The 15,923-nt window shown below is 42.5% G+C and overlaps 1 protein-coding gene across 2 annotated transcripts in view; it reads left to right on the forward strand.

Annotated features, from left to right (window-relative positions):
• Positions 1–10,690, forward strand: part of ANKRD30A (ankyrin repeat domain 30A) — a 72,562-nt gene extending 61,872 nt beyond the window's left edge. For both annotated transcript variants that reach the window (XM_084766520.1, XM_084766521.1), the window contains 5 exons: positions 3,898–4,188; positions 4,761–4,975; positions 6,177–6,405; positions 6,878–6,923; positions 9,041–10,690. In XM_084766520.1, the coding sequence (XP_084622646.1) occupies positions 3,898–4,188; positions 4,761–4,975; positions 6,177–6,405; positions 6,878–6,923; positions 9,041–9,174 (915 nt within the window). In that variant the 3' untranslated portion in view covers positions 9,175–10,690. The remainder of the gene's footprint in view (positions 1–3,897; positions 4,189–4,760; positions 4,976–6,176; positions 6,406–6,877; positions 6,924–9,040) is intronic.
• Positions 10,691–15,923: the final 5,233 nt, after the last annotated feature.

Raw genomic sequence — 15,923 nt, forward strand, 5'->3', positions numbered from 1 at the left:
TCAGTTCACCGCAATCCTTGGCTTTACTTCGAGTTTTCCCCTTCCCAGGCAGGGGGCTACATGTCCGTCTCTAGGCCAGTACCAAATCAAGTTGTGTTCTCAAGGGAGAACTTTCCAGTCATGCTGCATGTCACTCTGTGCCTTGGGTAGTAATGAAGGGCAGCATGGCAGAGGGCCTTTAACTTCACTCCTTTGGAAACATTGTTTTTCACATAGAAGATGCCTGTGGCCGTTTTCTACCTTGCTGATGCGAGGGTAGACTTGTGAAGAAAGGGTCCATTCACCTCTTTTATCTAAACTTCTGCTTTCTCCCAGCGCTTCTCTCTTCACTTACATTTGCCCCTAATCTTGGACACAGGATCTTCTGACCCCGAGTGTTTACATACACTGCAGCGTATTTAATTCAGTCAGATCTCTAAGATTGTCTGCAGATCTTTGCCAACTAAAAGGAAGGTTAAGGATGAGCTTCCAGCTTTTCTCATTGGAAACTGAGCTGATGGTAGAGTTCAGACTTGAATTCTATTTATTTCCTCCCTCCCTCCTTCCCTCCTCCCTCCCTCTCTCCTTCTCTCCTTCCCTCCTCCCCCTCCCTCCTTCCTTCCTTCCCTCCCTCCTTCCATCTTCTCACCCTCCCTCCCTTCCTCCTCCCTCCTTCTCTCCTTCCCTCCTCCCTTCCTTCCTTCTCTCCTTTAAGATCTTGTCATGCAGCTCAGGCTAGCCTTGAACTCAAGGTCCTTCTCCTCCAGTCCCTGAGCCCTGGGACTACAGGTGTGTACCACAGCCCCAGCTAACCCTCTCCTGTCCAAAGGAAGGGAAGATGGGGGCGCTGCTGCTGCTGCTGCTGCTGCTGCTGCTGCTGCTGCTGCTTCTTTAGGAATGAGTCCTGCACATGAGAGAATTCTCTGTCTCTGCTGTACCTGCCAGGCTCTTTGCTGTTCTTTTTGTATGAAACAGCCTGTGTTTTCAGCTGTGTCCTCTTCTTAGATTGATTGTTCAAGGTCCAGGGGCCACTTTTCAGTTTACTGTCCTGGTCTTTGTCTACACTTGCAAACTGTGCTTCTGCGTTTCTCCTGAGAGCTCTGAGGCTCCTGTGTATTCTGCTGGGAGTCCTGTCATTAGAAGAACCACTTTGGCAGGCCTTTGAGGTGCGCTTTTCTGAGACAGTGCCCTCAGTGCATGTAAAGGAACCTGAGGCTCTGCCGCACATCATTCCAAAGTCCTGACTAATGGTTTTACAGCCATGGCCGTGGCTTCATTTAGACCACGTGTTCTAAACAAGTCTCTGGATTTCTTACCTCAGAAGTTTATTTTAACATCACTTGGCAGTTTGACAGGTAGAAAGTCTGTAATTGCGAAAAAGACATTTGAACTCAGCAATCTCAGTTTTTCTTTGTTAAATAGCGTGTGTGTGTGTGTGTGTGTGTGTGTGTGTGTGTGTGTGTGTGTGTGTGTGTGTGTTGTCAGTTTCATCACTTGCTGTAAAGCAGTAGTTGTCCAGGTTCCAGAAGCCCTCCTTGTCAGTCTCTATAAGGAGCACCTGCTCCCTTAACAATCCCTTCTAGCCTTTCCATCCCTTCTGCTTCTCCTTAATACTTTATCTAAAGGATCCCCAAATCTTTAAGGGTATAAAAAAGATATTTAGTGTTGTTATCTATTCCACTTAATGAAATATAATAAGCCACTTCAACATTTAGTGTCTTACACCAACATATATTTGGTTCATAGTCTGGTTTAGATAAGGCGCATTAAGTCTGTTCATTTCTCCGCTATTTGGCATCATCTGGATATCGGAAAGCTGGGGACCAGTACTAAGGGTAGGTCGTTCTCACAGCTGCCAGTTGAAGCTGGCCTTTGGAACTTTGTGAGGGGAGTCAACTGTACCACCTACAGGTGGATTCCCTAAATAATGCCTGGGTTGTGACTAAAGTAAATAATTCCACTGAAAGCCTACCTAATTTTTGTTTAGTATGTGTTGCATTTTTGTTCCACAAAAGAGTGGTCCATGTCAGTAAGTTTATACTGCAATATGTCACTGCTCCTCACCAGGAGTCTCTGAAGTTGCCAGTGCCTGAACAGCTCAGTATATTCTACCGGGGTCCAGCCCCGGGTGAGGACAGGCCTGAAGGGGGTGTTTCGTTTTTACGAGAGATGACAGACAGGAAGCACATCTCGTTATGTCTTAACCTATTCTGACAACCCGTGTCTCTCACAGAATCATTTTCTCAAGAACTTTAATATTGATTACAAACCTTCTTAAGGTACATTTTTCCTAAATTCTTCTGTAGTTACATAGCATACTAAAAAAATAAAGCAAGAAAACAACAAATTTTGTAAGAACAAAAATTAACATTATGATAAAATCAGTTTTCATTTAACTCGGTGTGTTTCTCCTTAAGATTGGTGTCACAAAGCCTTGCCATTACAGAAATGCTACTCAGGAGGACTTTTTGAGCTTGACTCTGTTTAAGTTTGACACAGAATTAATAGATCAGAAGGTATTTCCTACTACTTCTTATACCAAGCTTATCTTTCTACGGAAGCCCAATCACTCAGTCCCTGGTTTAATTCTTCCTTTATATTTGATACAAGACCACCATCCTTTCCTTTGATTCTTAAAATACTGTGCAGCCTTTCTAGCAGCACACAAATGTTGCTTAAGCAAAGGCAGACTGTTCTTTGTTTTATTACAATATCTGAAAAGCCCTGATCTGACAAGTCTGCTCAGAAAGCCAGGCAGTTCACTGAGCCAAATTTTTTCCTCTGTGTCTTTGTCATGAGCCCTTGTTTCAGTACGATCCCTATCTGTATTACATCAAGACTCCTAAGACTGCCTGCTTTGCCTTCAGGAAGGTGCCAAGGTTTGTCATTAGTTGTACAATCAAAACCTCTCCCTGTTATACTCCTGTGTTTCTGAGGCCGGACATGCACAGGAAGAAAACATGAACGTTGTCAGCTCCTAGACTGTCCCTAAGTCTTTCCTCTTTAATCTTTGTCTCAGATCGTGTGTCTTAGGCTCACTAGTACCGCTTATGAGGAGTCTAAATGTGTCTCTCTAAGTAATGGGGTCTATGGAAGACTCAGTGTTCTGTGTGGCTGACTCTCCCAGGGAACCGCCATTAGTTTCATCTTTATTAATACCAAGCTTTATAAGAACTGTTACATTATCCCAGCTTTAGCCTTCAGTGAGGAGCCTTTAACAGCAAGGAGTGCAAATATTAAACAAGCAAAAGTTGTGTAGCAAATTTCCCCCAAGGGCGTTGAAATCTCAGCCCAGTTCATCCAAGCTCTGGAACTTTGTCAAATAGCGCCTGCAGGACGCTTGACGTCACCAGTATCCCTAAAACTTCTCTAGAAATTGTGAAGCATGAAGATGAAGAAAATAGTTACAGAAATTTATTTGGTTAATTTTTTTTTTTGAGACAGGATTTCCCTACATAGCCCCGCTTATCCTAGGCTGGCCTTGAACTCAGAGATTGCCTACCTCTGCCTCCTGAGTGAATGCTGGATTAAAGGAGTGTGCCACCGTGCAGGTTTTCCAAAATGACTCAGAGTTGCTCCTTTTGACTTTAATTTCCTGGAGTAACTAGAAACCTCATCATGAGCCGGGTGTGATGGCACACACCGTTAATCCCAGCACTCAGGAGGCAGAAGCAGGCGGATCTCTTGAGTTTGAGCACAGCCTGGTCTACAGAGTGAGTTTCCAGGACAGCTAGAGCTCCACAGAGAAAGCCTGTCTCAGAGAGAGAGAAACAGAGGCAGGGGAGGAACGGCGGGAGGCGGAGTGATTGCAGGTTATACTGAATTGCAACTGAGCTCAGGTACAATTTCTGATCGGTTTTTATCCTGCACTGTTCTCAGCCTTCTTCATCACCAAACTGTAATATTTTATTCCTGCAGATTGATGATCTCACATCAAAGCTGGAAACCGCATCTTCAAAATGTCTACATCTGGGTAAAAAAAATCAGTTTCTTCAGCAGGAATTACTGCTGATGAAAACTATACAGAGGAAGTGTGGGAAACTAGAGAAGAGTAAAAAGAAGTTGGAACAGGAGGTGGTGAGGCTGAGAAGTCACATGGAAACGAACATGGTGGAGCACAGCGAGGTGCAGCGCTACAGGCGGGAGGCCGAGGAACACGCGAGGCAGGACTTGGTGGAGAAGCTGAAACAGGTCAACCTCTTCTTGCAGGTTAGCTTCTGTGTCTGTGTGCACTGCAGTTCATCTCACTGCAAGTGATGCTCCGGCTGTGCGCGTGGCCTGTTTCCTCTAGGTTGTTTCCTAAAGTTTTAGAGAGAAGAGGACGTGTTTATTCCTGGGTTCAAGTGGTCTTCATTATTATGGCTCCGTTGATCTCTCATTAGAGAATCATATGACTTTTAAAGTTAGTTTGCCTAAAATACGATTGCCAGAAGAAAAAGCATTGGCATATAAAGTCTACCAAGCTCTTGAGTTTTCTTTAGTCATCTAGTTCAAGCTTGAAATATTGAGCTGAGTTAGCTGTTTTTTGTGTGCTAGCATAAAAGGCATTCAGAGTTGGGGGGACGCTGCAGGGGGGACACCTTCAGTTAGCGTGCACCAGGCGCTGGCGTAGATTCCCAGGACTAAATAAACAGCAGAAGATGGAGAAGATTCAGGCTCTATAATTCACATCCGAAATCCCAGCATCAGCATCAGTCTTCACATACTTGATTCAGAACAAATGAATAATTATGATCCGGGCTATAATTACGTCTACAGTGTCTCCTCTCGATTTGCTGTAGGCACAGGCAGCATCTCAGGAAAACTTGGAGCAGTTGAGAGAGAGCAGTAACGCTTCAGTGAGAAGTCAGCTGGAGCTCAGGATCGAAGACCTGGAATCCCAGCTCTCCAAAATGAAAACTCAGGAAGACCTTGATAAAATAGAACTAGAAAAATATAAGCAACTCTACCAAGAAGAATTCAGAGTTAGAAAATCATTGTCAAGTAAACTGAACAAGTAAGTCCTAACATTGAATCTCAGGAAATAAACTCACTGCTATTTCTCTGCAGCATCGTTTCCAGGGAGACTAGGAGGCTGTGAATGCTAAACAGACAGCAGAAGTGTGGGAATAATGTTGTGACTGACCCTCAGACTGTTAGTGTGGGATAGTTTGTATTCTTTTTTGTCTTAGTTAATATGGTCTGTTAGCTTTATAGTTCAGATAACTATATTGTTATGAAAATGCTTATCCACTTTCCCTTAAATAGAACTACAAACAGGTCTGATCATGTTTTGTTTTGTTTTGGAAAAATGTTATCTCAGCTACAAGGGTCAGGTACTGCTGACATTATCCTCTGGGCACTGTCTGCATTTGGTATTTTAATCTTCTTTGATTGTCATCTTCAGTATTTCTATTAGAGGTCCCTATAAACAAATTACAACCGAGAGGTTTTCCGTGTAAAGATGCGATGCACATGCAATACAGGGAAACTTTAAAGTCAGATGGAAACCTCAGCACAGCTAATGATCCCGGCTGTGGCTCTGAGTTATTCCTTGAGGTCAGCCTCTTAATTTATCCTGAGTAGAGGGAGCGGATGTTTAGAACTCCCTATGATGGAAAATTCTACTTACATCGCTTCAGGGAATGAAACTCGTTAATTGTACATGCTTTCGGGAAACATCTCCCAGTTAGCACTTAATGCAGGTGTTTCTGATGACATCTCAGGAAGCTGGGGAGCAGAGCCCTTCTGTAAGGCAACATGGTTAATGGTTAAACTGTACATCTCAACACCCATGTCTCTCCCTCCTACCCTGATGGAAGTTCTCGTTAGCTAAGATTCCCACTAGAAGCTGGAGTGGGCAGTGCTGGTGGCATGCTCTTTTAATCCTAGCTCTAGGGAGGCAGAGGCAGGATGAACTCTGAGTTTGAGGCCAGCATGGCCAGCAAAGTAAGTTCCAGGATAGTCAGGGCTACACAGAGAAACTCTGTCTCAACCCCCCGCTCCCCCCTCCGCAACAAAAGATTCCCTGTAGAAATACCTGCACTTTTAAGAATAATTCTAACCCTGCTAATAGCAGTTCTGACAGGTTCTCCAGGCTAAGTCACTGTTGAGTTGCAAAGTCCATGTATTCACATGGCAGCTTCTTAAACAGCAGTGACTCGGGACTTAGTGGGACTCTGCAGACACTAAGTGTTTGCCTTTTGTGGTCTTCACAGGACTAATGAGAGGCTGGAGGAGGCCAGCACCAAGCTCCTCCTGGAGGAACAGCAGAACAGATCTCTCCTGAGCACTCTCAGTGCAAGGCCTGTTGTAGAGTGTCCTTGCATTGGAAGTCTTCATAATAGTTTGGTATTCAACAGAACTTTTCTTCCAAGAGAAAACATAGTGATTCCTACCTCAAGCCCACAGCCATCAAATAAAAGAGTAGAAATCTACCTGACCAAGGTCAGTATCTTTTTCTTCTTTTGGGTTTCAAATTTCTAATAAAAATCTCACTTTTCACTTGACGCATGACACTGAGTCGTTTTGTTGGCCTGTGCATACTAATGTCATAGTAATTAATGCTAATGGAGAAAAATCATTAAAGTTCTGAGCTGTCATTTCAGTGGGTGCTCACTGTTACTTGGGTCAGTAATGTGTTAAACCAGCACATTTCTTTAAAAGCTGTGCTTAGGTTATGTTTTGAAAAATAAATATGGCTTGAGATGTTATGGCACATCTTCTAATGACAGTTTTCCTGTAGCATCCTATGACAAGAGAATGGCTGACATCTAAATGCCTACATGTATATATTTATAATTTGAAAGAATCTGGTACAGATACTGTTTATTAAATAAATAAATATGTAACATTGCATAACATTAATTTCTAAGTTAAAAACATTCAGCTTTCTTAAACATGATTCAACTCATTTCAGATGCATCAGGAGTTGGAAAAAAGTATAAATAGAGAACTTAAAGAAGGTATGTGTCAAAATTTATGATTTAAGTTTAGATTGGCTAATTTCCGAAGTAAATTATAAATATTAAATGACATCTTTTTTCTTGTTTGATGAATAGATTTTACATTAACCATTGTCTTACACAAAATTAAAGGTGTGAAGTTTTTTCAGAGTTTAATTTGGCAAATGTTTCTTTCACTTGAGAATGTCCTGTATAGGTACACTGTATTAGCATCATTCCCACCTGTGCCTCCTCCCTCCCCACCCCTCACATCCATGGCCTCCTCTCATATACGCAGCCTGTAGGCCCAGTTAGTGTTGCCCTTGTTTTCATGTGCTTAGGACTAGCCACTCAGGAGTGAGGTCTCATTCTTGGAAAAGACCGCTGCCCCTCTCTCAGCAGCCACTGGCTGCCTGTAGCTCTCCATCTCAGCATAGGGTTGTCTTAGGTGGGCTTTCTGTTCCTGTGATAAACACCATGACAAAAAGCAGCTTGGGAGGAGAGGATTTATTTCCTCCTACACGTCCATCACCAAGGGAGATCGAGTCAGGAATCCGGAGCTGGAGGCCAAAGCAGAAGCCATGGAGGAAGGCTGCCTACTGACTTGATCCTCCTGGCTTGCTCCTCCTTCTTTCTTATACATCTCAGGGTCACTTGCACAGGCACGCGCATACACACACACACAGACACACACACACACCATTCAAAAGGTTTTTCATGTCTGTTACTGTCATTCTATGGTTCTTGTGAGGAGCATTGTCAGCTAAGTGACATCACTTCCTTCAAGATTTTACACACACATACACACATGCACACACGCACACATGCACACATGCACACACACACACACACACACACACACACATGCACACACAAATGCACACACACACATACCCAATACTTTGGTACACATAGAATAATATGGTTCCTTGAGGCTATATCAGACACCCTTGGTGTTTGTCCCTCTCCTTCAGTATTGTGTTCTTCCTTCTCCCAGCTGAGGACCCTCCCCAACATGCCATTTCCTCCTTCATATGACCTGCATCCTCCTTCCTCACACCCTCCCCACTCCAACCTGTGCTCCTTTTATACTTTTCTGGGTTTTAGTTCCTTTTTTAAGAGCTGGGCTTAGATCCATAACCCATTTTAATTGGGTTATTGGTTTTCTTGATTCTTGAGTATGCATATATTCTGAATATTAATCCACTCTCAGCTGCCTACTGAGATTCTCTCCCAGTCTGTAGGTTTTCTCCTCATTTGGTTGGTTCCTTCGCTGTATGGAAGCCTTCCAGCTTTATGAGGCCTCCTCTGACAGCAAGTCCCTTCCTGGCTGTGTGTGTTTTGTGGGATACAGCCTGTGTTTCTTACGGCAGTTTCAGGTTTTTCATTGAAGTCTTTTACCCATTTGGACTTGATGTTGTGCAGGATCATAGAGAAGAGTCTAACTGTGTTCCACGTGTGGACATTTCCCAGCACCATTTGTTAAAGGTGTTTTCTTTCCTCCAGTGCATAATTTTTGGAGTCTTGTCATATATCAGGCACCTATAAATATGTGGCCTTACGACTTGGTTCCAGTGGCCATATGCTGCACTGGCCCACATGCCTATTGGTGTCCTGGTACCGTGCTGTTTTCAGTACTATGGCTCTGTGATGTACCCTGCACATGATTGTTGGGAGTGTACCATCTCGTCTTGTCATTCCTGTGCTTGTTATAATGGCTTGCACGTAATTGTTGAATATATAGCACTTTGATATTCACAATGGCAATTGTATGCAACCTGTGAGCAAGTTACATTTAGTTATAGCTATGCACCACAGCTGCACATACACATTGCCATTCAGTAGGTTACATTTAGTTACAGCTGGGCCCGCAGCTGCACATAGGCATTGCCGTTCAGTAAGTTACATTTAGTTACAGCTGTGCACCACAGCTGCACATACGCATTGCCGTTCAGTAGGTTACATTTAGTTACAGCTGGGCCCACAGCTGCACATACACATTGCCGTTCAGTAAGTTACCTTTAGTTACAGCTGGGCCCGCAGCTGCACATACGCATTGCCATGCAGGAGTTTCATCTCTCCTGACTTGTGCTTGGTTAACTGTGAAGTCTTTGAGATGTGTAACCCTTTCTTTCCAGCTGCTGCTGAACTGGAATCTGGGTTCTGCCAAGTTTCTCCCCTTGGATATGCTACTAAACCAGATCAAGATCTCCTCTCAGAAGCATCACAAGAATATATAGACATTTTAAAGAAAAAATACATGATCTGCTGAATTAAAAAGGGAAAGGAGAAGTTATGAGAGTAGACGTGGGACTGTTTGGGAAAAGGACCGAGGCAGAAGAGGGCCAGAGAAGATAAAGGGGCGTGCACTCTGTGTATCTTAAATGTCTCAGTGGGCTGCGTGTGACACGTCTTTGACACCAACACTTGGGAAGCAGAAGCAGGTAGATCTTCATGTTCAGGGACAGCCAGGGCTACATGTCTAACACAGAAAAAGAAAATTATACTATTTGTACAAATAATATACATTTACATATATGATCTAAAATGTAACATTGTATTTATATTTTTAATTGTTTCCTGTTAAATGTATGACATGAAAACATAAGTGATAAAAATGTTTTGCCATATGTATTAGAAAACTAATATATTTACCTGGGATTTTTTTGTGTGTGATTTTAAGCAGATTTTGCAAGTATTATTAAATCAGTATGACCAGGATTTACATAAGAGAACACCCAAAAGCCAGTTGTTTAAACAACCAAGTTCTCATGAATAATTTGGTGGGATGAGATATCATATTTGTACTTACGCTTTTCTATTTTTATCATTATATATGGGCCAAAAGATTTAGCCAGACATTACTTCAGTATGCTGCTGCTGTAGCTGTTGTTAGTGTTTTAGTGTATTATAGCCATAGCATCACCATAAACTTAATTTTAGTTTTAAGCACTGATCTGTAGTTCTTGATCCTGCAGAAGAGCACAATTTCCTAAAGCTTTTTGCCTGTTCTGTTTATTCATTTGCTTATTCGTCTTTGGTTTTTGTTTTTGTTTTAAGTGTTAATATTAGACAAAAGTTCAAAGACTTCTGCTGCCCCCTTACTCTGAGCCATTTGAGAGAGCCTTGCTGCCATCTGCCATCATCCTCAACTATTTTAGTATTTAACAGTGTCCTACGTAGCTGTAGTGTCACCTTTGCAATCAAAAGGCTGACGCCAATAGATGCTGGTATTAACTCCTCAGATTCCTTTCCAGTTTGGCCACTTACCTACAGCATCCTTTAACAGAAACTGGTCCTATTCAAACTGTTGGAGTCCAGTTACTTAACATTTCTTCGACTCATCCAGTTTGGAGCATTGCTCAGTCTCTCCTTGTTTCTCGTGGCCTTAAATCTCCAGGGAAGAATTCATGTCATATGTCCCTGAGTTTTTTGTTTCATTGATTAAATCAGCAGGGGTTTTTTGGCAAGAGTATTACAGAAATGATTTTTCTCATACTATCCTATTATGTGATTTATAATTCAGATTGTTTTCTATTATTATGTTGATATTGATCACTAGAATAATTATCCACTGTGGTTTTCCTCTATATATTTACTTTTGTTTTGGAATAGTTGTTTTATGGGGAGGTAAATTGTGACTGTAAATATCTGTTTCTTATCAAACTTACAACATATTCCTTTACCAGTATTCATGTGGATTAATGGTTCTTTGTTTTATTTAATGAGATAATTTGTTGATAACAGAATATTTTTATAATTTAATATATTAAATCTTGATAATTTCATACACGTGTGCTGTATTTACATTATTTCTACCCTTTTCTCTCTCCCCTTCAACGTGTGTGTGTGTGTGTGTGTGTGTGTGTGTGTGTGTGTGTGTCACACACCCATTCTCCTGAGTTCATTTAGTATTATTCCTATATACATGTGTTCGGGAGCTTGTAAATGTCCTATTTTGATAATTGGACCACTATAGAAAAATTTTAAGGATAGTACAAAAAATCTTGCTTATTACCATTCATTCCCTAAATGTAAACATTTGTTTTTATTTTTCTTCCTCTTCTCTTTCTGTTTCAAAATAAATGCAAATAAAGGAATATAAAAACCTTTTCCCTTATGAGTTGCAGGCATGACACATATTTATTCCTACATGCATACATAAAAACAAGGAGTTGTCATTTTGTCCCTGTAGCAGAATAATGAGTCAGGAAGTTCAATATCTAATCTCCAAACTTTTTTTTCGATTTTAAATTATCTCAATGTGTTCTTCTTATAGTCAGAGAATTCAAAATGGGTTGTGTGCCCACCTTCTTTCTATGCTGGGAATTTTGTCTGGCTTGAGCTTGTAATTATGAAGGTCGTGCAGTGTGCTGGCACAAGTGCCCTGTTGTGTTGGGGAAACCTTCCCTGGTGGTGTTCACCGTCTCTGGCTCTTAGTCTTTCTGCCCCCTGAAGATCAGTGCCCCACTTAGGTTTAGCACTCCACAGTCCAATATTACCTCACACTGACCAGTTGAGGGTTTCTGTGTTAATCGCTGTCTACCACAGAAGGAAGCTTCTCCGGTGAAGGTTGAGAGATTGGGTCTTCCCTAGGGCCCATGACCCATCTAGTGCAGGTTCTTGGCTCTTGAATAGCTCCAGGTATGGGGTTCCGTCACATGAAGTGGGCCTTAGATCTAAGCAGAAAGCGATTGGTTATATTGCACTGTGAGCATATCTTGCCAGGCCAGTCTTTATTGTAGTTACTTTTCTTGTAGTGTACATGGCAATTTCTGGCACCTTGAAAGGTAGTCATTAGGGGTGAATACCAACTTGATTTCCTTAATGTCAGTGCTTCAAATACATGGTGTCTTCAGCAACAGTGTCTTAGTGTCCAGTTCTGGAGGACAGACAAAAGAGAATTGGCAGTAGCCTGTAGTGGTTGAAGGCCTACATGACCCATTGGACAACAGTTCAAAAAGAGATAACCCTTCCTTGTCCTAGACAAAGTATTTGCTAGCATTGTTTTAGGTAGCACCTACAGCAGTGGGCTCCCATGTGGCCTTAGTGTGTTATCCCTCCCCGTATTCCAGCCTCTACTCTCTTCTCCCATCCTAATGTAACACCTTCTTTTCTATTACTCCCTTCTAACACTGCGTTCTAGCTCTTAGTCCTTGAAGGTCCCTCCCCACAAATGGCCCCTTACTAAATTCTTAACCTCTATGGCTATTTCAAATGGGACACACATATCAGAAGATTCAAAGCTAACATTTACTAATGAAGAGGAAAAAAAACAACACAACTTTTGTCTCTCAGTGTCGGAGTTGCCTCTCTCAAAATGATTGTTTTTAACTTTATCCTTTAGCCTTCAGATTTCATAATTCCATTTTAACAACTGAGTAACATTCTATTGTGTAGATATGCCACAGTTTCGTTATCCATTGATGAACATCTAGGCTTTTACCATATCCTGGCTATCAATGGAGCAGCAATGGAAAAGGATAAGCAATTATCTCTGTAATAAGATATTGAGGCCTTTGCATGTTGTCTCCAAATGCTAAATCTATGTCATGTATTCCAACTTTTTGAGCAACCTCCACACTCAGTGATATTTCCATAGTGGCTACTAGCAGTTTGCACTCCCAGCAACAACAGGAATAAATGTCCCTTTTCCGTATATACACACCAGCATTTATCTTTTTTTCTCATATATATATATATATATGATGAAATTCCAAGTATTTTAAATGTGTATTTCTTTGATGGCTAAGGATGTTTAACACTTTAAAAACTACTTCTCAGTAAACAGTGTTCCTACGTGGCCTCTTGTAAAAGTACCTTTTATTCTCCCAGCTAATTATTCTGGGAGACTTACTGCCTCCTTCTGCTGCCTAGGCCTAGCCCTAGAAGCTTCTAGCTTCCGTATAATCTAACCTAGGCCTAGAATGTTTTCAGCCTCTGAGACTTACTGCTTAATAAGCTCACCCTTACTTGTTCTTTCTGAACTGGCTGGCTCAACTCAGCTGTTCTGGCTCAAGCTCTTCTCCCAGCTGACTTATTTAACCTTTCTTCTCTCTCAGCCCAAATTTGTTCTGCTTGGCCCTCAAACTAACTCAGCAGCTGCTCTGATCTTCTGGCTTCTCACTTTATGGCTCGTTCAGTTTTCATCTGAGTTCTCTCTATGTAACCCATCTCTCTATTACTGTCCTGGTAAAACTCTGTTCTCTGGAGAACTGCCTCTTAAGTAGCTTCCCTTTCCTTTTTCTTCTTGGGAGAGTTGGGCATATCCTATTCTGTCAGATCTTCTCTGATTCATCACCTTTTCTGCCACTCAGTTAATTAGACATTCAAACATGGGTGCTTCCTTCTGCTAACTAACTTGGCCTTCATTTGGGATTAAAGGCACATACCACTACATCTTACCTAAGCTTTTCTTTACCTGATACTTGCTTTATACCAGGCTGGCCTTAAACTCAGATCTGCCTGCCTCTGTCTCCTACATAAAAGGCGTGTTTGTATTCCAGCCAGATCCCACTGACCTAGAAGATCTTTGGATGTGATCTCTTGCCAGAGCAGCCACGTTCTGAATTAACATTCCTCTACAACTTCCCCCTTTCTGTTTTAAGCTAAAAAATTGTACAGTTTAAATTATACAATAAAAACAATTATCAACCCCACAATCTCAACAGTCCAGATGTCCTTATGAAGATCCACTCAGCCACTGATGCAATGGTCCTCCATAACTGCAGTCCTGATCATCTGTCCTTCAGCAACAGTCCATTTTGGCATCAAGGTTTTGAGTCTTCCAGTCTGAGGAACTATCTGTCCCTCTTCAGCTGGTTTGTGAAGCTGTCTCCATGCAGGGTGATCTGCTTTCTGCATCATCTACATTGCTGCCCATCTGCATCTCTTCCTTGAGTCCTGACTTTCATTTGGAAGCTTTTTCGCCCCCTCAAGACAGGGTTTTTTTCTGTGTAGCCTTGGCTGTCCTGGACTTACCTTATAGACCAGGTTGGCCTTGAACTCACAGAGGTCCACCTGCCTCTGCTTCCCACAGTGTTGGATTACAGTCGTACGCCATCATGCCCAGTTTACAGTCCAGTGTCTTTCGGCTAGTCTTATTCCCCTTTCTGTTTATCAAGCTACAGTTAGATCTTAATGAATCCATGAATAAACTTCAGCCCCTTGGCCTTTGGCTTTTTTGGGCTTTTTGGGCTTTTTGAACTTTGAGCTAGCAAACCTTTGTTTGGCCTTGGGTATGTTGGCGTTTTCCTCCTGGGCTGTCAACTGAGCTAGTGAGCCTTTCCATTGGGCCAGGTAGGAAGGTTAGCTGGTGCTTTCTCTGCCTCTCTGAGATAGCAGGTTTTCACCCCAGCATCCAGCTCCTGAGTCATTATTGGTAAAATAGAATGTTTAGGGTTTTCATTTGAAACAACTATACTTCTCAGTAAAATAGTATTTGGGAAGGTGTGGATTAACCTCAACTCTACCTTTCATCCCAGCACTCAGAAGGCAGAGGCAGGCGGATCATTGTGAGTTCGAGGCCAGCCTGGTCTACAAAGTGAGTCCAGGACAGCCAAGGCTACATAGAGAAACCCTGTCTTTTAAAAAAAAAAAAAAAAAAAAAAGATGCTTGAAACAGAGAGCCACCTCTGAACTTCTCTGGTTATTTGGAGTCTGACCTGGTATGAGGTAAGTTGTCTTCACCATGTGAGACTTGTGATAGCCATGCGGACCTGAGTCAGGCTACTTACTGCTTAGCATGGGGTCCAGAACTGGGGTACTAAAATTCCACCTGATTCTGCTGAGAAGTCTTATTTAAAGAGTACTCATTTAGTTTGCCTTGACATTTTTAATAAATCTATTAATTCTTGGAAGACAGATTTGAGCTGGGCAAGGTGATGCGCACCTGTGATCCCAGCACTTGGCAAGGCAGAGGCAGGCAGATCTCTGTGAGTTTGAGGCTAGCCTGGTCTGCAAAGCAAGTCCAGAGCAGTCAGGGCTACACAGAGAGACCCGGTCTTGGGGAAAGAAAAAAAGACAGCCTTGTATTCAGGTCCTATCACATCTGGTTCTCCCCTGCTTCCCTTGTCGGTTCCCCATTCAGTAGTGAGTCAGCGGGTCTGGAAGACTGACACAAATCCCATGAGACTGGTAAATCTTGCCATCTAACAAGTATTCCAAAGTTTCACCCTCGGCATGTATGTCTGTGCACCACATCCACATAGTGTTCTCAGAGGCCAAAAGAGCACAGCAGATTACCTGGAGCTGGAATTACACAGTTGTTAACTGTCATGTGGGTACCACGAATTGAACTTGGGTCCTTAGCAAGAACAAGCGTTCTGAACCACTGAGCCGTCTCTCCAGCCCAACGGGGTTAGTACCTAAATATGTATGTAAGGCCTCAAAAATCACTAGGCTAGGCCCAAAGAAATCAGTGTTTGCTTGGTTTTTTTTGTTTTTTTGTTTGTTTGTTTGGTTGGTTTTGGTTTTTTGAGACAGGGTCTCTCTGTGTAGCCTTGGCTGTCCTGGACTCACTTTGTAGACCAGGCTGGCCTCAAACTCACAGCGATCCACCAGCCTCTGCCTCTCAAGTGCTGGGATTAAAGGCGTGCGCCACCACACCTGGCCCGTGTTTGCTTGTTAAAATGTGGGGATTTTTGTTTTTACTTTTAGGTCTTTGACGCTACATCGGGTATACATGTAACTGTCCTGGCAGAACGGAGGTGATTCTAAAGAGAGACACTGGTTTCCCATCCCTTAGGCTATCAGACAATCCACAGAATAGGCACCAATGAGTGGGAAGGAAAAGACTGGGCCTTAGTGCCAACCAGGAGGAGAAAGATAGTACAGTGTACTCAAAATTTCCATGACAGATCAGAGCCCTGACCAGGAGCAGAGACAATGCTGGGTCAAAGATGCAGGACCACACTTGGAATAGGACTGCGTAGCTCTTGTACTCTATCTAAACCTAACTATACATCAGGGGCCTGAAGGTGTATTTAGGAAGGCTGGATACTGGTCCACAATGAAGTTCCT

Source organism: Acomys minous (genome assembly GCF_964271855.1).
Source record: "Acomys minous genome assembly, chromosome: 17".
NCBI classification, from domain to species: domain Eukaryota; kingdom Metazoa; phylum Chordata; class Mammalia; order Rodentia; family Muridae; genus Acomys; species Acomys minous.